This window comes from Dermacentor andersoni, chromosome 4 (genome assembly GCF_023375885.2).
Source record: "Dermacentor andersoni chromosome 4, qqDerAnde1_hic_scaffold, whole genome shotgun sequence".
NCBI classification, from domain to species: Eukaryota; Metazoa; Arthropoda; class Arachnida; order Ixodida; family Ixodidae; genus Dermacentor; species Dermacentor andersoni.
This window is the reverse complement of record NC_092817.1, coordinates 47780203-47801663: the sequence shown is the minus strand read 5'-3', so window position 1 is coordinate 47801663 and position 21461 is coordinate 47780203. Positions and strand designations below refer to the sequence as shown.

At 44.3% G+C, this 21461-nt stretch overlaps 1 protein-coding gene across 1 annotated transcript in view; it reads right to left on the bottom strand.

Annotated features, from left to right (window-relative positions):
* Positions 1 to 13940, bottom strand: part of LOC126537073 (cytochrome P450 3A14-like) — a 29629-nt gene extending 15689 nt beyond the window's left edge. The window contains exons 1-8 of the mRNA XM_050184209.3: positions 13842 to 13940; positions 7265 to 7361; positions 6713 to 6765; positions 6474 to 6570; positions 5604 to 5729; positions 3874 to 4111; positions 3278 to 3408; positions 2586 to 2673 (exon numbers count right to left, since the gene is read on the bottom strand). Of these exons, the coding sequence (XP_050040166.1) occupies positions 2586 to 2673; positions 3278 to 3408; positions 3874 to 4111; positions 5604 to 5729; positions 6474 to 6570; positions 6713 to 6765; positions 7265 to 7361; positions 13842 to 13900 (889 nt within the window). The 5' untranslated portion in view covers positions 13901 to 13940. The remainder of the gene's footprint in view (positions 1 to 2585; positions 2674 to 3277; positions 3409 to 3873; positions 4112 to 5603; positions 5730 to 6473; positions 6571 to 6712; positions 6766 to 7264; positions 7362 to 13841) is intronic.
* Between the last annotated feature and the right edge of the window lie 7521 nt (positions 13941 to 21461).

Here is a 21461-nt window from a genome sequence, read left to right as displayed (position 1 = left end):
GTGAAAATTAATCAAAAGTCCCCCGCTACGGCGTGCATGCCTCACGATATTAATGTGGTTCTGAATTCAGAATTTTATTTAATTCTTGAAATAGATTTAAAAAATTTTTGGCAATAAGAGGAAATAAAATAGGAAATAAGACAAATTAGGCAATAAATATAGACAAATAAATTTTGATAACTTCGTTTTTTGAAATTGCAGGACTAATGAGAGCACAAAGGAAAAATTTCAAAGTGTCACTGGATTTTGTCATACGTTTCTAACAGCAGACAAATTTTATGATGGTTGCTGTATGGAATCGAATCGATATTTCTCCCTGAAACTTTCTACACATGAGCAGGCAACTACACACGCTTACAATGAATTATGTGAAAGTGTATTTCTGTGTGTATGATTGGAAATTATAGAGCATCAAGCGGTTGCGCGTTTAACTGCGATTGCGCAGTAGCTGTGGACAGAGGACGCTAAAGAGTGTGCCGCACGAGGGCGGCGAAAACGTTGCACATGCACAGAAAAGGCCCTCTTTACGGAAACATGCTTTGAGACTGTATAAGGGGCTGGCGTCGAGTCCTTCAATATCTCGAAAAATGCGTTGCTAGTGTGTGGGTTGTGATTCTGGAAATCTCGGCTTGTTCTCTAAATGTTTATCTGTACCAAAGTTTGCGGCGGACTAAAGGAGTATGTTTTATTTCTTGTTACTGTAAATTTGCGCTTCTCGTTAATGGCACGCATATTATTGCTCCTTTTCTGAAACGAACTATTACCAAAGATATACGTAATGTAAAGGTTATCGTACATGCTGGGTAGTCTTCAGTGCGAAATATTAGCAGTCACACTAAATTTTGCTTTGGCGAGTGAAAAAGTGCATTTCAATCCACCATAGTCGTCTGCAATTATGTGTTCCAGTAATGTCATTCGGGGAATCGCAAATGTCGGGCCGACTTTTCATGTTCGGCTAGCATTCACGCTGAGCAGTTGTGGGCGATTGTATTATCCGCCACTTACAAACAGCCTCTTTGTTTGCGACTTCTAACTTAAATTAATTAAAATATGGGGTTTTACTTGCCAAAACCACGATCTGATTGTGAGGCATGCCGTAGTGGAAGACTCCGGAAATTTGGATCCCCTGGGGTTTTTTATCATCATCATCAGCCTGGTTACGCCCACTGCAGGGCAAAGGCCTCTCCCATACTTCTCCAACTACCCCGGTCATGTGTTAATTGTGGCCATGTTGTCCCTGCAAATTTCTTAATTTCATCTGCCCACCTAACTTTCTGCCGCCCCCTGCTACGCTTCCCTTCCCTTGGAATCCAGTCCATAACCCTTAATGACCATCGGTTATCTTCCCTCTTCATTACATGTCTTGCCCATGCCCATTTCTTTTTCTTGATTTCAACTAAGAGGTCATTAACTGGCGTTTGTTCCCTCACCCAATCTGCTCTTTTCTTATCCCTTAACGTTGCACCCATCATTCTTCTTTCTATAGCCCGTTGCGTCGTCCTCAATTGACGTAGAACCTTTTTCGTAAGCCTCCAAGTTTCTGCCCCGTAGGTGAGTACTGGTAAGACACAGCAGTTATACACTTTTCTTTTGAGGAATAATGGCAACCTGTTGTTCATGATCTGAGAATGCTTGCCAAACGCACCCCAGCCCATTCTTATTCTTCCGATTATTTCAGTCTCATGATCCGGATCCGCGGTCACTACCTTCCCTAAGTAGATGTATTCCCTTACCACTTCCAATGCCTCGCTACCTATCGTAAACTGCTGTTCTCTTCCGAGACTGTTAAACATTACTTTAGTTTTCTGCAGATTAATTTTTTAGACCCACCCTTCTGCTTTGCCTATCCAGGTCAGTGACCAAGCATTGCAATTGGTCCCCGGAGTTACTAAGCAAGCCAATATCATCAGCGAATCGCAAGTTACTAAGGTATTCTTCATTACCTCTCATCCCCAATTCTTCCCAATCCAGGTCTCTGAATACCTCCTGTACACACGCTGTGAATAGGATTGGAGAGATCATATTTCCCTACCTGACGCCTTTCTTCATTGGGATGGGGTTCTTTGACGTGCACCTAAGTCTAAGTACACGGGTGTTTTATCGTTACGCCCCCATGGAAATGCGGCCGCCGTGGCCGGGATTCGATCCCGCGACCTCGTGTTTAGCAGCCCAACACCACACCCACTAAGCAACCCCGGCGGGCGACTTGCGACTTGAAGCAAACGTTTTCCTCTATTTGTATTGCATTAAAATATTTTACTATCATAGCCGCATCCTTGGCACATTCACTCGCTCGCTTTCTATACTTTGCTGGGCACGTGCCTCATAAATGCTGGGCAATCATGCGCAAACATGTTCCGTGCATGTGCCCGCGTGCCGCAGGCGGGGAAGAGGACCGGCACCGGATGGCAGTCCTCTCCCTCCTACGGTGAACGTCACTAGAGTGCCACACACCGCCCGGCACGAGGCACATGTCCTCGCATGCTTGTCTAGTGTTTGTGTGGCACTTTCCCTGCAGCTGCAAAAAAAAAAAAATAGAAAGAAAGGTGGAGCAACCACAGAACGAAACGAATCTGGAAAGTTACCGGTTGAAACTTTGTTATCGCCACGCTCCTCTTCAGCCTCAGTGTACTCCGCGTCGAGGAGATTTTGCAAGATGTCAGCTTTCCGCGCCTGCAGCAGGATACATAAATTAAAGAATAGGGCACTTCCCCACAAGGCAACAGAGCACGTTTACTGTTGTCGCTGGGCGGCCTTGCTTCACATATTTCGGTCAAAGATGCAGCGTGGAGATTGTAAATTATATATATATATATATATATATATATATATATATATATATATATATATATATATATATATATATATATATATATATATATATATATATATATATATATATATAATGTGTGTAATAAGCCTTTCCTTAACATTAACATTGCAGAGTTCTCACGTGCCGTCGTTTTATGTAGTAATCGGCGCAAAGAATCCGACAAATCACCAGTCATAGATCATCATGTTCAATCTTTTCACTGAAGTTTGTGGTTTATTTTTGTTAATAGATGATAAATATGCCGACAGAGCATTATTTTCGAATTCAAAAACAAACGAACACGCTACACAGGCCATATCGTACACTAACGTTACATGGCGCCACGTTTCCAATCGTGTATCCATCAATCGTATGCAACAGTGTGCAACAGTACGTATATGCAGCATTAATATTTCGACATTGAGTAGGCATTTTTATTTCACGGATGCAAAAAACTGCACTCACCGAGGGGTCACTTTTTCTCAGCTGAATGACCTTGGCTGTGTGTTCGTTAAAGTTCTCAAACGTATATTCACCAAGGAGGAGCGAAAGCCAGTAGAACGGCTTCATGAGTAGACCGAACGCCGTCGTGCATTCTAAAGAGGAGAAAAAGGGGGGAAGGAAACGGCTTGTCAAGAGAATGGTCTCGCGGATTCAACTCCCTCAGTGGGAAATATTTACTGTGCGATATAGATATCGTGCATCGTGTCTACGTCGATGCAGTGTCTACGTCGATGCGCAATCTATGAAATTTTTTTTTTGCTTACATCTTGCCAGAGCATGATACGCCTCGATATTCGACTATGCCTGTCGGGAGATATGATGGCTTCTTCCTATTCATTCATGGGAACGATGACACTCATTAGAGTTGCAGTGCCCACGGAATTATGCTTTCTTTAGGGGAACCCCCCGGATGGCTTTTAGTTTTGGACTTCCTACAGCACATTGTTTCTTTACTAGTCAACATTTATGGCTTTGGTCACTAAAATGCAATTTGACCAGGGTAGGAAATACTAAATTCAAGAACAGTTAATACTTGTGTAAAATTATAAGTTACTCACGCGCAATCATGTGAAAAGGACCCTTCATTGTACCCCTTAGGGTAGCCTTGGCGACGGCCATGAGTGGATGGTCAGGCTTCCCTTGAAAGCGTTCGTCGATGCCGAACGATCCTCGGGCTACGTAGTCCATGGAGAGCTCCTCAAACTTGCGAAGAATGTGCACCTCTTCTCCAGTGTCGGCGTGCCTTTGTAGTGACTTAATGAAGATATCCGCGTCTTCTTGTAGGTGTGGCACCATCTAAAGGGTTTCGAAGGTGGGAATAGGCGATGCATTCACTGATATCGAGTATGGCATACTCGTGTTTCATAATGCTTCAAATGGCTTCCCGTTGCAAAATTTAACACAACGCACATCTCGGTTACTGTACTTTGTCTTGCCTCGATAAAAGGAGGCGAACTGCAAGCGGAAACTTGTAGATCTCTACTTGGCTAGCCGTATATAACGTGCTTCTCTAACCACCAACACGCTTTGACTTCTTCAAATGTTGTTGCTTGGCTTAAAGTGTCGCCTTGCGTTTTATTTTTTAGAAATTTATATCACCACCCGAGCCTATCACTGAATGTGCATTCGCAACGTACTACTCTCATCGAGCGCACTCAAACTGTACGTCATCAGCGAAATAGAGCCGCCTGTTTCAATAACGGCGGCAATGATCCATCTACGACCTTTCTTGTGATCCACATCTACGTTTTTATTTGATAAGGACTATTTTACGAGTATGTTAACCATCTGCGAAAACTTCATCGTCTAAACATTGTATTATTCTCTCTTTTTCAGCGTAAATACAACATTCGCCATCTAAGCCGTAACTAACCTGTTGTGAATTGCCACCAAATCTATTCCTCTCATCTTGAGACCATGCCATGGATGTCCTGAGAAAAAATGTCTCGAATAGGTGCGCATGACCCAGAAGCCTATTGAACGTACTTTCAGTTGCCGATCCAGATGACTGGAAATATTCGGTTCATTAACGAGCTAGCGAATAAATTTCCTGAATTCTATAACAATTCTCTCTGTTGTTGAACTATGGTCGTCATCCCATGGGCCATATAAAATGCCCCCACTTCTGGCAGAGTCGGTCCGCTATGCTAAGAATGTAGCTGTTCTTTAATTGTTGATAGATGCACTACCGCAAGTCAGTATAGCTCCTAACTCACTATGAAAGACTGGCTATCATGCATCGTGAAAGCTCGAAAGCAGAGACATGATCAACAATAGTGCTCTCAGCCTGCATATTAGCCTTTCTACTGACTTTCTTTTGTCTAGTGATTGCCAGCGTCCCACGGTGCTACACAGTCAAATTTTCGAGGGATTTCCGCATAGAAGTTCATAATGCACACCACACAGAATCATGTTTTTTCTTTCATGCAACAAGTCGCTTAAAACCTGCTGTCCTCCCCATTTTTTGCTTCATTATGACTTCCTCTCTTTTCTTTCATTTTTATTGCTCGGTAGCAAAGTGAATGTGGCTGTAATCGACATTCTTTCTGTTATCTCTGTGGCCACGAAAACCCATGGATAACTTCCTTGTCTCTCTTTTAATTGATCTGTATACCATCTCAAGTCTATCTAATAGCAGCATCCACAAGAGAATTTCAGAACATGTTTGTTTGCTTGCGGTTTAATTGTCATGACGTCGTAGATAGTGCAGATGTAGCTAAGGCTGCTGCGAATGCTGTTTTGAAACAAACAATAAAAGAGAAGCGTTGAGCACCAGTTGGATTTTCACCTGTTTCAGCTTGCTGGTACTTAGACCGTAGGCCACAGATGTCCGAATACTTTTCCATGGAAGCCCACCGACGTGCATGAGGGACTTCTTCAACTGGGGGTGCATTTGGTCAGTCATCATAGTAAGCTGAAAAAGAAGCCAGAGAAAACTCGTGGCGGTACTCTAAGCGTCGAAGCAATCCTGCTATCAAAACCCTTCAGTCTATTGTGTACGCAAACCACGGTCTGCTCTTCCGTTCGGTCGGCTGCTTAGATATTTTCGGCTTGGTAGATAACACTTAGAAAGCACTCGAGTCAACCGAGTGCACCACTATAAGCACCACTTCCAACCAACACCACTATAAGAAACACATTCCCAATCCTAGTGCTGCGTTGAAATTTAAAGGCAACAGGCTATGTATTGGAATTGGAAGAATGATGATGGTGGCTATAGGTGCAGTCGTTTGCATTCTTGTTTTAAAGCGAGAACTTTAGGCGGTTTACCCATATCATCGGCACTGCCTAAGGTGCGATTTAAGTTCGAAGTAGTTTACATGGTACTGCGATGAATCTGCAATAATGTCTGTAAAATTTGCGTTTATGAATCTGTAGCTGCAGGTGACGCCAACAGCTCACATATGCTATAAATGTAAAGTTCTTGCGGCGCAAATACAGGAGCGATAAAGTGCCAACAATCAGGCACGGAGTCAAAGTTAATCTGTCACAGGATTTGATATGTAGAACAAGGCATCACATTTAAAACACTTCCAAACTATTCATCATGGTACCACTCATTAGCTGCAGCACAAAATATGAATATTTAGTGACAGGCAACGTGGACAAAAGGGCAACTGCATCTGGAAAGCGCAAGACCACTTTAGAAAATACTCACGCCTCGATCAACGAAGTTCTGAAAGTTGCGCACAAAGATGTACTCTATGAAGTTTATGTCTCTGGTCACGACAAAAGGGGCGTCACCGTTGTAGAACCTGCACAGTGAAATTGCATTGGCTTCCGTAATATTGCGTGCACGAACTGCTTTGACATTCTGCCATTTGCCTAAGCATTACAAAGCTGCCTCCAGTACAGTGCGAAACCCACTGTTCGAGAATAACTTCCTCAGAAACTTACCCAAAAATATCCCCGTACTGGTCAAGCCATTTGCCCATCACTTTGTAGATCTCCTGTCGGAATGTAAGTGCAATAATGAATTAGGAACAGCTACTGGAAAGAAAAGAAAAACGGATAAGTTCTGAAAACAAGTGAAGGACGGCATATCCTTAATGTGGATTTATTTGGTCGTTCCATATTCATTGCTGTTCCGAATGTGCTCTTAGGCCTTCATTCAGTACTATCTTTGTCGTAGTCCGTTGACATGTGTGTGTGTGCGTGTGCGCATGCTTGAATGCGTGCGTGTGTTAATATGTGATAGAGGAAGGAAAGAGTTTCGTTGCTGTCGACTGCAATAGAACATTTTTCTGCCCACAATGTCGTGCTGTAGGCACTGAGCGTTAAACTAAAGTGATCCCTCTTATCTATTTTGAAACACTTTCTTTCTTTGATATTTAAGTGTAAATGTACTAAACTCTCGTTCAACTTCTTAATTCGAACTCGCCATCTGATAGGATGGATCAAAATTATATGTTCGTCGAACTAATGAACTTTCAGGAATAGACATGTTACCATTGAGTGGTATTCCTTGAGATTTCCCCAAATTATGTTGGGCTTTGGCCCGGGAATTCCGATCCTCTGGAAATACGAGAAGTGCCACCGACGCCATCTGAGAAGAAAAAAAATGCAACATACATTGTAGAACAGTTCTAAACTGAGTTCGTTCATACATTTTTTCGTGAATTCTTCGAGACAACGCCAAAAATGAGACGGCGACCAGACAAAAGAACGCAGTGTTGTGTGGTCTTGTCCAGTTTTCAGCTCTGTCCCCAAGTACCCACGTCCACATATTTTCTTCTTGAACCCAATGAGAATTATAAGTGAATGTCAACTGAGAAAACCAGTGTACTTCTCGTGGATTGTCTATAGATTTGCGCTGACCAACTGTTCGATTCTGTAATTAATGAAAAGCCGTGGAGAGACTGAGGCAGTAAATGCCCTGGCTTTTTTACGTATCTTTGTTCTACGAAAAAAAGACAAAACAATATAAAGTCACAATTAAGATAAGCTATCACGACGGAGGGGTCAATGTACGTTTAAGTGGTGTCCGAAGACATAAAGCGCTTCACTATCTTTGTCCTTTCACGCAGAAGTCATCTGTGTGCTAACATTTTGGGAGCGTCTGAACAAATAATTAAGAACGACACAGAGCATAAGAAGGATGACTACGATCTCATACACTATTATACATCGCAATTTACCACCCACATACCTAACTCTACGCCCGTTAAGAATGCTTTCAAGTTCACGCTTTGCTGTAACCAACGCCTCAACCACTATTCACTATTTTGTGTAAGGGGGGAGCTTTACTGTTCCTAGTGTATTCGCTCAAATCGGTTGAAGCAGCACAGGCGACCTTTTATATTACCTATCCGCTTCCCTTAGAGAGAAAAACAGGAACATTCTTTCACGAACACTGGAGATGCTAGCCTGACCAAGCGCCCAAAGCACTACTCCGGATGACGAAGCTAACATATGAAATCACGCATTCGTACATAGTACTCATTCACAAACCTACGCATGCACACACGGCAACAAGTGATGGTAGGGACCAATGTCTCCGAAAGAAAGAAAAAGGAAAAGAAGGCTGAAAGCGCCTTTGCAGCACGCAAAGCACTACCAGCATTGCTCCAAGTTCCGAGTACATGGTGCAGCTGTTGTGCAGCTCAAGTTGTTGCCCTGTAAATGCAGAGTAGATTTTATGTTTCCTTTGAGGTCGCAAAGCGCGTGCACGTGTATCAAACTTGAGTCAAGTCATCGCACACTTTGCACTCGTTGCACTTTGATAAACACGTCAGGGGCAGTTTGTGCAAGATGCATTTCGCGTAGGCGACGTTTAGACGAATGCGGTGTAAACCCATGTGCTGCCAGGACTTCCAAGTCGTGGAAGGACCGTGCATTCAATCGCTGGCAACTCATCTCGCAGCGTGTGACCCGCCGGTGTGCAGAGATCAATTTCATATCCGCAAATGCTTAAAGTGCATTTTTGGTATTGCAGATTTCGCGGGTCATTGCTATACAATTAGCGACGGAACGTCAGAATATGAACACAAGCACGCTAATTGGCTGTTCGGTACGCCATGGAAAGGCAAATTCGGAATTGAAAAGAAGTAGTGGCATTTCTATTGAACTATGTGATACATTAGAAAACTGTGCCGCCATAACGAAAACAATAAACATGCGCGTCCACCTTTCCCGTCCTGCAATTTTTACGTTATTCTGTTTCCGCGTCACACTACCTTAATATCAGCATGCGAGATCAACAAATCGGATTCACTCTTCCAACAGCGAAATTTTCATGTTGGAACTTATAACTAAACCAACTCTACACGTTATATCCCAGAAACAGCGAGTTTGGACACTACACAAACTATATAGAGTCTAGTCCTGTAGTTGAGATGATTTCTACGACAGCCATGTTGGCCTGATATCTATTTTAAGCTCAATCTTTCGGAAGCAAGCAACCAAGGAGCGACGTTCGGGAAAAACTAAGCTGTTGGAACTCGCTCGACGGCACAGAGTGACGGCTTTTGATAAGAAAAAGAAAATAAAAGACACGTACATAGCGACGACTTCCAGTTTACGGATAAGTTTGTTATCGCAGCACCAATTTATAACAGAACAGCTTTTTAATTTTTAATTATACAAAGGACAATCAGACCAAAACTAGATCTCCGCGCAACTTGAAGCACAGGTGAACAGGCGACAGCTGTCCAGAGAAAGATATTCCTCATATGTGTCGAGCGTTGTGGTTACGGTCAAGGCATGCTCTGGCACCAAAATGTACCAACATAAAGGAGAGGATAGACGGCACCTGCACCGGTGTCTGGGCTCATTTTACCTAATATAGTCAAGCCGCGACTTTTTTTAATGTGGAGCAGTATTTGCCTCATTCCAGGCACCTTGCGGCAGGTCGGTGGGTAGCTAAGCCAGGTTGCTATTTCCGGTCTCGCCATACCTCGGACCTCCCATAACAACTAGAAATTCATGACAGAAACTGGAACCGAACCTCTGCCTTCAAGCAACGTAGCCCGATAATCTAACCGCTAGGCCACGACCGTACTTTTCTTATTTTTCTTGAGGCCACGATCGAACGCATACGCCTTTTGTGCCCAAGATGACCAGCTCTTTCAGACGTTTGGCGCGTACTTCACGCACCAGTTTCTCATGTTCGCTCCTTGTGACAGCCAGCTCTTTGAGATGTGTTAGACTGCACCGCCTCCGGGATCGGCCAACATTGCCCAGTGCTTTTCACATAGCGGCTAACGCGACGTAGAAAACTGTGCGACGCTGTACCGCCTTCATGGTCGACCCAGGTAGAGCTGGCTTTAACGTTTCGTCACCGGAGTGGAAATGCCGTCGTCGTTTTAAGACACCAGATGACATGGCCATAGGTACGCACGATTGTGTAACATGTAGTCATGCATGACGTCACAATCCGTGTGTACGCTTACGCTCACCCAGTACCAATGCATGTAGAACCCAACAAATAGGCATGTCCTAAGCTCGCGTTGAGTGACTGGAGTAGCAATCATGCCGCCCGTCCACTTGCCGCTGGCGTCCCCTACACGCATGCGTATGAGACAGCGCATAGTTTCTTACATAATCACGTTGGACGACGAGATATGGCCTTGCGTGATCTCAAACGGCGCTGGGCAGCAAGCAAACAGCAGAATGCTTCAGGTCTCTTCTTTTTTTATGTGTTTTTTATGAAGATCATTTAGAGAGGCGCTGTTCAAATTTTCATCCTATCTCTACACTAGCATAATCACCATGTTTAGGTGCTTCACCGCTTCGGTCTTGCTCTCCAGCCCATCCACGAGTACACCCTCGGAAAACTTTTTCCACGTTACCTCATACGTAGTTCCTGTAGGCTAGCTTTTTTTTTTTTTCTTCTTTCGCGAATATATGCTTGGTTGCGACAAGAGCTACATTGAAGCCATACTAACTCCATTTCTTTCACAAGACGTACAAAGATCCGGTTCTTGTGCAAGCTGCACACGAGCCTTCATGAGAGGGATAGCGTGTGCGCGAGCCACAGGTATGTCCAGTATGTATGCACCACGGCTGTGCGAAGCAATGTCACTCTGTATAAGTATTGATTAGATCAGCGAATCTAAGTTTCGTTGCAGCGTTGAGGCTGTTTCAGACTTTTCGATGCTTAGTCCTTGGAAATTGTGACCGATGATTGCGCTACTGTTAGCGCTAAATAATACAAGCATGTGCGTTAGGCGAGGCATTTACGGCATGGTGTCTTTGTTGAAGGACTCTTGCTTGGATGTAAGAATAGTCATGCGAAACGAGTAATATAAGAGAAAACGGCGCAGCATGAGGAACTTAAGAGGAAGCTTTAGCTCGGGCCCAACTCCGACGTGGCCTATTCAAATACATGTAAAACGCAAAAACGCTTTTCTGAAATAACCCCTGAACCGGTTTTAATGAAATTAGTTGTATTTTAGAGAGAAAATTAAATTATAGTGACTGTTGGCAGCGGAAGTTCGATTTAGGGCATGGAATTTATGAAAAGAATTTTCAAAAATTTGAAAGTTTGAAAAAGATAGACGCACGAAGTTTATAAATTAATAGCTCTGCATCAAAAACAGATATCGGGTTCTGTAAACGGCACCCTTAGATCATTCAAAGCAGACAAATTTGATATGTCAGTTTATATCTTACGAAAATTTGTTACGCTGTGTGCAAGGGTTCCGCAAAAGCTGTATTTCCATATTACTAAATTCTTTGACATTCATGTGTAACATATCAATGTTGTCCGCTTTAGATGTACTATTAAATGCAATTCACAGAATTGGGTCATTGTTTTTCATTGCCGAGTTACAGAGTTGTATACTTGATAGTATTGTTTTCTGAAAATTTTCTATTTTTGCCAATTTTATTTAAAGCATTGACAATCTAAAGGGAAAATTTGAAAGCAACAGTCACTACATTTTAAGTTTTTCTTTTAAATGCAACGAACTTCGTCTAATTTGGTGCAGTGCCTTGCCGAGAAAAACAATTTCTCCTTTCACATGTGTTTAGATAGGAGCATCTGAGCTAAAGCTTCCTCTTAAGGAGTTTTCCATAAAGCTTTCTATAAATTTTTTTCGGCGAAATTCTGGCGTTAGTATCGGTAAAATCTGCAAATGCGTCCGTTAGGCCTGCGCGGGAGTGATGGCGTCTACGGTTTGTTGTTGTTTGTAGAAACTTTACGAGTGCGCAAATTTACCATGTTCGACAAAAAATTGTGGTATCAACGCAAATATTCTTACTGATATTGCTTTTATGGCATTCATAAAAATATTTCTGCTGCAAATTTAGAAGGACCAAGCCTTGTAAGTACCACCCCAAGAACGTCGGAAGCCATGAGAACGGAGATCAGAAAAGTTCATGTATTACCCATGATTCTTATGGTTACACCGCAATCGCTGCACTAAAATAAGCTCTAATAATTTTACTAGACAGCACCCCGGGTGTGTGCCTTACAGTTCCCCGTGTACGCGTGCGCTATAACAGGTTTATAGCTCCGCGAGCTCACGGGCCAGGGGGCGAGCTGAGACGCCCCTCCGAAGGTGCGCTACGCTAGGGCGGCCAGCGTTTTTACGGAGCGGGCCACTCGCTCGCTGGTGGTATCCTCTCCCCGGCGTAGCGCACGCAGCGGACCAGCGTTCTTGTGAAACAAGCATGGCGACCTCCCGCACAAACAGAATCACGTCATCGGCGTCGTCTTCAAACGCGGCGCCGGCTCCCCCCCCCCCCCCCCCCTTAGGCGATAATGGCTCAAAGGTGTTTTGCCACTGAAGAGAACCTATGTATCATGCGAGAGGTTTCCGCAACGATGCCGTTTGACAACGCTTTGAATAGGGTGACCGCGATCGAGATCCTGAAGCCAGCGTACCGATCTTTTCACATTGACTCCAAGCTCATTCGACAGGTGCCGCAGCAAAGCGCCCCGCTTTTTACTCCGCTGGACCGAGCGAGGGACCTAAAACCTTTCTTTGGTCCGCGGCCGTCACCGCTCGCCAGCTGGGGCCCGCTGGCCGGTAAACCCGCACAGTTATATCTCTCTATTGTCTATCCGTAGGATAAAGTGGCAGGTGGCGCAACTTCAGTTAATGAAGACGCACCGTGTTATCGTGTCTCCTGCCTTAAGGTCGCACACATACTTTATCTGTTTGATCATGTGCCTCGAGTGCTGCGCCATTCTGCAGAACCACCGTGACGTTACACGATAAAAGCGGTACCTAGAGATACGGCAACAGATGAAGACTTATGCGCAGAAGCTATGCCATTGTGATCACTGCGAGTTTTATTTGTGTGGCTTTGAATTGCGATACCGTTATTGTTAGCTTTCAGAGTGAAGAAGCGGATATACCGCAATCAAACATCGAATTCAAGCTAAGCCCTACTTTATGCTTAGCCTCACCACAATCAGACAGTAAAACCGTACGTTTCCATCCGCCAATGCGTTCCTCACTCATTCTCTTATTCTTCCACCCATTGTTTGTGTGACACCCACAACACTCTCCAGAACTACGCAGCTGTGTCTTTTTCTCGGGAATGACGAGAGAGAGTAAACAGCCCCAACGTGCTAACAACACGCAAGGGCAAGATGTGCTACGTAGGATTGTGCCCGTGCAAAGAACGCAAGCTTCGACAGAAATCTCTTACACATTTGCTAAAGAAATTCATACCACCAGCCTGGAAAAACAGATGCTATTCTGAACACCAGAAATGGGCATTTCTGTGGTCTAAACGAGCATATTTCGTCTGCGAAGTAGACTGGCAATTCGTTTCCAGGGGCTGGAATGAATACGGCAATCGAAACGGCTACAGGACTCAATTGGATGTGCTCCATTGAAACGCTAATACAGCTGTACAGCTAATACAGCTATACCGAGAACGGCGTGAACGAGTATATATATATTTTTTTTACCGTACCGTGCAGCTAAACTACTCTCGTAATCTGGCTGTGCACACACGTGTTATTGTTTTGGATGACAATTCTACAAGCGCCAACTTAGTTCTCGCCTATGCGACCTGCATGCGCAGCTGCCGACGGTGCCCCGCTCCCATCAGGGTGCCCTTGACTCACATGAGAAGCGCTGCCAGTAGCAAGGCCAAGAGGATCAACAGAATGGCCGTGGCTGTCATGGTCGAATCCAAGTGAGCGAAAAGCAGGAGCGCGGCGGCTACCGCGTTTTTTATTGCTTCTGGTGGCGAGAGGGAAAACCGACCGAAGAAGACTCTTCCCCCCGTAAGCCAATATGCCTCCTCTACCAAAGTGACGTGCCTCCGTGAGGTGAATTCGACAGACGCGTATAGTTCAACGCCTGAATAATGCTGCACCGTCTGTTGCGCTGCAGCATGCAAATAGGGCAACGTGAACATGCAATAGACCCTAAGTGTACACAGCCTTCACGAGTGCGTCGTGCTTTGGCATTGCAGTGTTGGTGGCGGTGATACATGTAGCATGACACATAAGTGCTGGATACGGCAACTGAACAATAAAAAAAAGATATTAGAAGGAAAAACAACATTGTCGTCAACAATATAGCCCAAAAGGACAGCTTACATCGACGCAGTACACAAGTGTGTTTTAAAACCAAAAAGTGCGTTTTAAAGCAAAAGAAAACATAAACACAGTACACACGTAAACACAGAAATACAGGTACCACGTAACTTGCAACGGGTATTTCACAAAAGAACATTTCGCAAAAGTCAGCGCAAATCGGGTACACTATGGAACACATGAAGCATAATAGCTGCTCACAGATAACATCTTCGAATCTAACGATGAAATGACGTAACCCGGGTCAAAGCGGAATGGAACAACTCATTTGATAAGATAGACGTAATAGCAGCCAACAAACGGTTCCATTCGCGAATGGTTTTCAGGAAAAAAAAAAGAAAGAAAGAGTTGCGGTATGCTGCCGTCCTGTATTTCTATTCACGTTTCCTTTGTGCACGGTCAAGGCAGTGGATACGTAATATGGTTTGAAGGCATATGTTTCGCGTGGAATGCCAATGTAGGAATATTGTATATTATGGAAAAGCTTGAGCCTTAGCTTGGTTCTGCGGTGGTCCGATGAAGACTAAGCTAGAATTTTCGTAGCTATTGTTGCACTCAAGTTAGGATGTCTAAATAATTTCCCAAGTATGTATCGAGCCGCCAAAGTCTGAACTTTATCAAGTTCTTTTCTTTATCACTTGTGGTTGGCTGATCCCATACCGTACTAGCACACTCGAGTACTCACGGTACATAAGTTCTGTAACGGAGCTCGCGGGTAGCTTGCGGCAAGGAGCGCGTATTTCGACCGAGGAATCCTAAGGATTTGCAGGCCTTCCCAATTGTATAATCTGCATGGCGAGGCCAGCAGAGCGATGACGTGAAATAGACACCCAAATACTTATTATATGCTGGCCCTATTTTCAGACAAGTATTATTAATTGTGTATGTGGATACCAGCTTTGTATGCTTCCTTGAAAACGCCATTCACGCGGTTTTATCCAAGTTACACTCCATTTTCCATTTTGCGCCCCACTCATAATAGTGTCAAGGTCATTTTGAAGCGCACCACGGTCAGTATTAAATGTTATATTTTTATACAGGATACAATCATCCGCAAGGATTCTCATGTGGGGCACTATATCTTCATTAATACCATTAATGTATAGTAAAATATGGAGAGGACCTAGGACCCAACCCTTGAGGGACGCCTGACGTCACTAGGATGACGCTGGATTGAGTTCTATGCACAATTACAAGTTGGCGTCTTTCATCCAGATGATCCCCAACCCAGACAATGATGCGATAATCAATGCTATAAAGGTGCTGTTCTGTATAAGCAAATCACGTGGAACAGTATCGAAAGCCTTATGAAAATCGAAAAAATATGCAGGCGACAGTAGTGCTGTTAACTATGGCTGCGGCAGTGTCATGGGCGAATTCTATCATTTGAGTGGCTCACGACAACCGTTTTCGCAATCCGTGCTGGTAGGGCTTTAAGAAACCGTGACCATCAAGATATTTTATAATATATGAATCCAAAATATGTTCGATAAGTTTGCAGGAAACTGAGGTAAGTGAAGTAGGACGGTAGTTTGACCCCGTGTTTGGAGGGCCGGAATGATATATCAGAACTGCTGGAGCGACTTTCCAATAATCAGAAGGATAACTGTTTGCCAGCAATTTTTCAAATATTATTTTCAACAACGAAGATATTGAACGCGAGCATTCCCGAAGAAGAGCGTTCGGTAAACCATCAGGGCCGCAAGTCTTAGAAACGTTCAACCTCTCCAGTATCATCGCTATGTCATTCAAATTAAAAAAAAATAACGGCATTTTCTGAGAATGAAGCTGCAATCGCCGAAGGCTTGGCTGCACCGCTGCTGGTTACTGTGAGACTGGGGATGTGCCACTGGGCATGTTTCTGGATAAACAACTCGGAGAACTGAGTATGTGCAAATGTGAATGCGCGACGGAGTATGTGCCTGAATCTTCTTTCATTGCATACGTGAAACTGGGAATCAGCCTGAAGGTTAAAATATTTAGGCAAAATACACATTGCAAAATATGCAAACAAACATACTCAGCATTATCTGCACCGTCACTGACCTCAGTTCGAGATTCCAGAAAAGGTAGAATAGATATGTTCTCTTTTCTTATTCCTTTTTCAAATACTTCCATGGGTTTTTTTTGTATTCTGGCTGATTTTATTGTGAAATTAATGAAAAAATGCTTTCTTCGTCTGTTTCAGTGCCGATTTTGCCTCGTTTGTTAGTACTTTCATCACCTTCAGTATAGACTGCTTTTGTCTCACCACTCTATAAGCTATCTGCTTTCGTTTTAACAACATTTTTGACGACACATTAAGGTATGGGTGACTTTCTTTTTCGGTGTTAATATCCAAGATGGAACAAAGCGGCCACGAAGCTCAAAAACTTCTTAGTTAGAGCACGACCAGAGCTATTTAACGCCGCGAGTTTCTGCCACTGTTTCAAACACAACATAGTAACTACGTTGTTCTGAATTAATTTCTGTCATGTCAGCTCTCTCGTAATTTTAGAATATTTAGAATGTTCCTTGACATTTTCTAAATTTAGCACACATAAAAAAGCCTCATGGTGCTGATATTCTACTACCAGTGCTGGCTGAACTATTTCATGTCCTTTTGTGAATATTATATCTAAGAAATGCTCCCCTCGGATAGGTACAAGAACATTTTGGTTTAAGGATTTTTCGTCTGGTCTCCTGCGGTCGAGATTGAGCGAGTGAGAAGGTAAGCAAGGGAAGGTTAACCTTGTTCGCACCCGGCTGGCTGCCTGAGTCGGGAAGGGGGGCAAATATAAGAAAGGAGACAAAGTCGGAGTGGGTGCGCACCTGCATTCGTGTGTGTTCAGTTACCTCACTTACGTTTTCTTACAAAATACTCATACTGCTGCGCTGATAAAGATTCAGCCAACAAAGTAATGCGGGAGAAGCTCTGCGCGGACAGGTTTGCGCATTTGGAAGTACTCAGGTTTGGCGGCCGAGTGATGAAATGACGAGCTCGCTGTATTGATATAGGCAAACTCACAGGATAAGGTCCGCCATATCTGCAGGGCTGAATTCGGTCCTGTACTAATGCAACAATCGCATGGACGCGCACGATAGGATTAGCACAGCTTCAGGATGCTGCAAAGGTGGCCATCTTGTGTTCGCAGGCCGCTGAGTTTGATTGTCCGTATGCGCTTGCGGCTGTAGGATGGTTGGTCGACTGGATCGGGGCAGCGGAAGAGTCTACTGAGCCTTGCAGGCGTATTGCGGATGTTTATCAACTTCGTTATGTATTCCTGTGGCACCCGCCACTCACAATGGATACCACTGTGGCTTCGATATACATCAGTTGAGCGCCTGTCACCACCGGTTTTAATTCTTGATCCAGCTACGAGATATCGACGCAGTGTAGCTAGCCCAAGTCAGACCAAACAAAAAAGTGACTGTTTACAGCACTGTGCAACGCGGACTGGTTGTTCCAACCGATGGGCCTCTTGGCCCTTTTTCTTTTCCTTATTATTTATTTTTCCCTACGCTTAGCTATACGTCTCAGCGCGCATCGTAAACACGGTCATTAGCTCAAAGAGACGTGGAGCCCGCAGCACCTAAATATATCCTGGAAATTTTGTGACTTTGATTATCTTTGATGCGTGCCCTTTACGTAAAGGTGCCCTGCCGACAGACAGAGATGGCATTGCAGGCGGCGCTATCCTTCATATCGATGGCTGTACAGTGCATGCCAAGGCCAGCACGTATTTCTGCAGATAAAGAGTACGCTGGTTTCGCCAGGAATTTAAACATTATTGTTTTTTTTTTAAATACCATCATTCACTGCAGTGAACAGCGACTAAGAAAAAGAGCGCTGTCAATGTAGTCCCCGCTCAGGTTGCCCGTACTATATATCGCTGTTTATTTTGAATTATTATTCAAATCAAAACGAAATATATCTAGTCACCCTGAAATTGTGGTGACTACACCTTTTCACTTAAAACTAATAACGAGAAAACGATCGTGTGATAAGAAGGCACGGCACCAGATAAAATGGAACCAACTACATGGACAAAAACGGAGGAAAAGGTGCACCACACACTTATACTGAGTTCCAGCACGTATACGCGCATACTGAGCACCGAACATGTATGCACGAGGCCGCGATGCGGTCTAAGATTAACAGGCGTGCAGATATTCGATAGTACTCGAAAGTGGGCTTGATCACGCTCAAGCGGTGACCGGCATTTCAAACAAGCTTCAAACGACCGCGACGTATGCGCGAATGCTTGCCTCGAACGCTTCTCAAAAAGAAAAAAAAACTGTCCTCTGTTCGTTTGTGTGCTCGAGGTTTTCTGCCTCGCAGCCTGGCGTGCGCCTCATAATATAGTGCACCACTAATGGCATCTTCGACTGGTGGCCACCCTCCCCTAACGCAAAGGTTCCACGAACTCAGAGTTATAGGACAAACGCCCAAGCCGAACGTGTGACTCGCTATCGGAGGAGGAAATGGCGGATGCATAACCACGGGACTACTGCCAACGTCCGATGTTTCGTCTATGCAAAGCTCCCAGCGCTGCCAGGAAAACCGAGCGTTCGTCGAGACGCCAGCCTAGGTTGCCTAGGTTACGATGGACCCTCGCGAGTAGCGGCGACGCTGTGCTGTGATGACGTTGCGGGAAACGCTCTCAACCTTGATGACTGCTCCGCCGACAGGGCTCGGAGCCCCTCAGAGCGCTCGAAGATGGATGAGAGCGATCGAAAAGGGCCAGCCGAACGCAAGGCGCGCACCCTCTTCCATCCAGCCGAAAACAACGCCGCTTTCGAGAGCGGCCTAGAGCGCTCCGAAACGGCCAGTCGTAGATGCCATGAGGCTGTTATAGTATTTTTTGCGCAGTACGAAGCCTCGACGAGATTGAAACTGTCGTCGAGCGCAGCTGAAACGAAATGACCTGTCCAACGTCCCACTTCACGTTAAAGGCGTTCGACTGCATAGCGTTTGTGGAAGCGCACTTCACATGTGTGTGTGCTTTTTTTCTCTAATTTCTTCATCCCTCGCGTTTTGACCTGCAGTAGCATGCCTGTCACGTTTCTGGCTAACCTCTCCCATTACTACTAAACCTTATATATATATATATATATATATATATATATATATATATATATATATATATATATATATATATATATATACACATATATATACACATATGGAACAACGATGCATTGAGCTATTTATTCTGAGCTCAGGATATACATACTATAATACTCAGGTATTTGGCGTACTTGAGGGTGCGGGGGGAACTCGGGGCTTCTTGTAAGGCGTGCCTGTGGGTTTCTATAGTGACGGTAATCATCAGGGTCCGTATTCGCAAAAGGTCTCGCGCTAGTATTGTTCGTAAGAGCAAATAGCCGTAAATCCTGATGATGGACATATTGTTAGCGAAGGCGGCCAGCAGCTAATGGCAAAAATCACTTACGAACGAAAAGCTTTGTGAATTCAGCCCCAGTTCTCTCAGGCATAGTATATCTTCAGTGGAGAGGCTTTTGAACTGTTTTAGGGAATAAAAGAATATTATATAAACATCATCCTTGAAGAGCGCGCGCAACGTTCCTACTAAATAAACGCAAACTCAGCCTCCGAACGTACAACATTGCTTTATGTATCTGACTATGCTTAGTGCATAGTGAACACACGGAAACGGTATTTTGTAACGTTCCATATCAGCTTGTTATGCTGTTAAACAATTTTTATTTGGTACAAGTTGGTCTTCGGCAAGCCAGTTGATTCTCGTAACTCAGTCGCCAACAGATTTTATCGCATAAATGAGAGTGTAAAGCCATAGAAAATCAGCTTTTTGTTTGTTTGTTTCTTTCTTTCTCTGTTTGTTTACAGGGTCACCACTTCTAAGCTTTATCGTGCAAACTTTATGCGGCAATCCAAGTAATATATGACCCATGTGGCCAATATTCACATCGCGAACTATATTGAAATTCCAGATTTGCGTGTGGAGTATAAATTTCGCATTTATTTACAAAAAAAAATCGCAGCCTATTTGTCGTTATCCATCAGACAATTGCATTTGGAGTTTTGCTTTGGGCCTATTAAACCTTTTTTGCAGATGTTACAGATTGAGGGCTATATGGAAAGAAAACACAGTCGAGGGTGCCTCGAGAACAGATAGAGTGATAGTAGTTTTTTTTTTTTTTAATCACGCAGAAACTCGTCTGGGAGTTGTCTCAGTATGCGTAAGTAGTTGTGCCACTTGCTCATCTCCGCGCAGCCCTGTGTCATTATCAATGTTATGAAACTTGATCCGACCAGTATAAACGAACGCGGTGCGGCGACACGCTGCTGCGGACGGCGGCGTAAGGTGAATTTATGACGCAAGTCAACTACTGCGGGTGGTGCGCTGATGACGTTCGGAGAGCTTGCACTACGGGTGCGAAACCTCGGCGTGCAGTATATGCGAGTAAGTTTGCACACAAGCGCACATTCACAGGATCTCAAGAAGAAAAGAAAATTGCCTCTCGCTCACGTGATGCTTGACGTGCAGGTGTTTTCGCAACCTTGTGGATAAATCCCCGTCAAAAACCATTAGTAACATGGGATTTGCCTCTGTCTGAAGGTAAACAACACCGCTAGATTCAGCCTTGTGATAGCAATAAATCTTGTCTCGTGCTACACCTGTCAAGTACGTGTGTTGGTTGCTTAGATGATGATGGCTGAGCTTGCTCATTTATGTTTGCTTATTTTTATTCCTTGTTGACATTACCAGAGCGACACTCGGATACGCCAGAGAACGTTGCGTGCAAAAACGACGAAATGGATGTCGTAATGACAGTCGCCAGTAGTTTGCCCCGCAGGGCAGGTACGTCGGACACGCTTTTTGTCGTGGCGCCAACGGCCCAATTCTCTCCGCCAAGCCCGCCTAGAAATTATGCAGTCGGAAAAAAAAAAGTTAACGACACTGGAAGGATCATGCTGCTGGCAGCGCAAGTATAGTGGCGTAGCCGATGAAGTGGTTGCACAATTAATGTACGCGACTTTCCTTCTGCTCGCTGATTGCATAGCGAAGCACTCGACTGCGGCATCATTGATGCCTTGACGTATCGTACGAGTGTTTATTGGCCAGTTTCTTGCTCCTAGCTTCCAGTACTACGTGACGCAGGTGGCTGACATGCGAG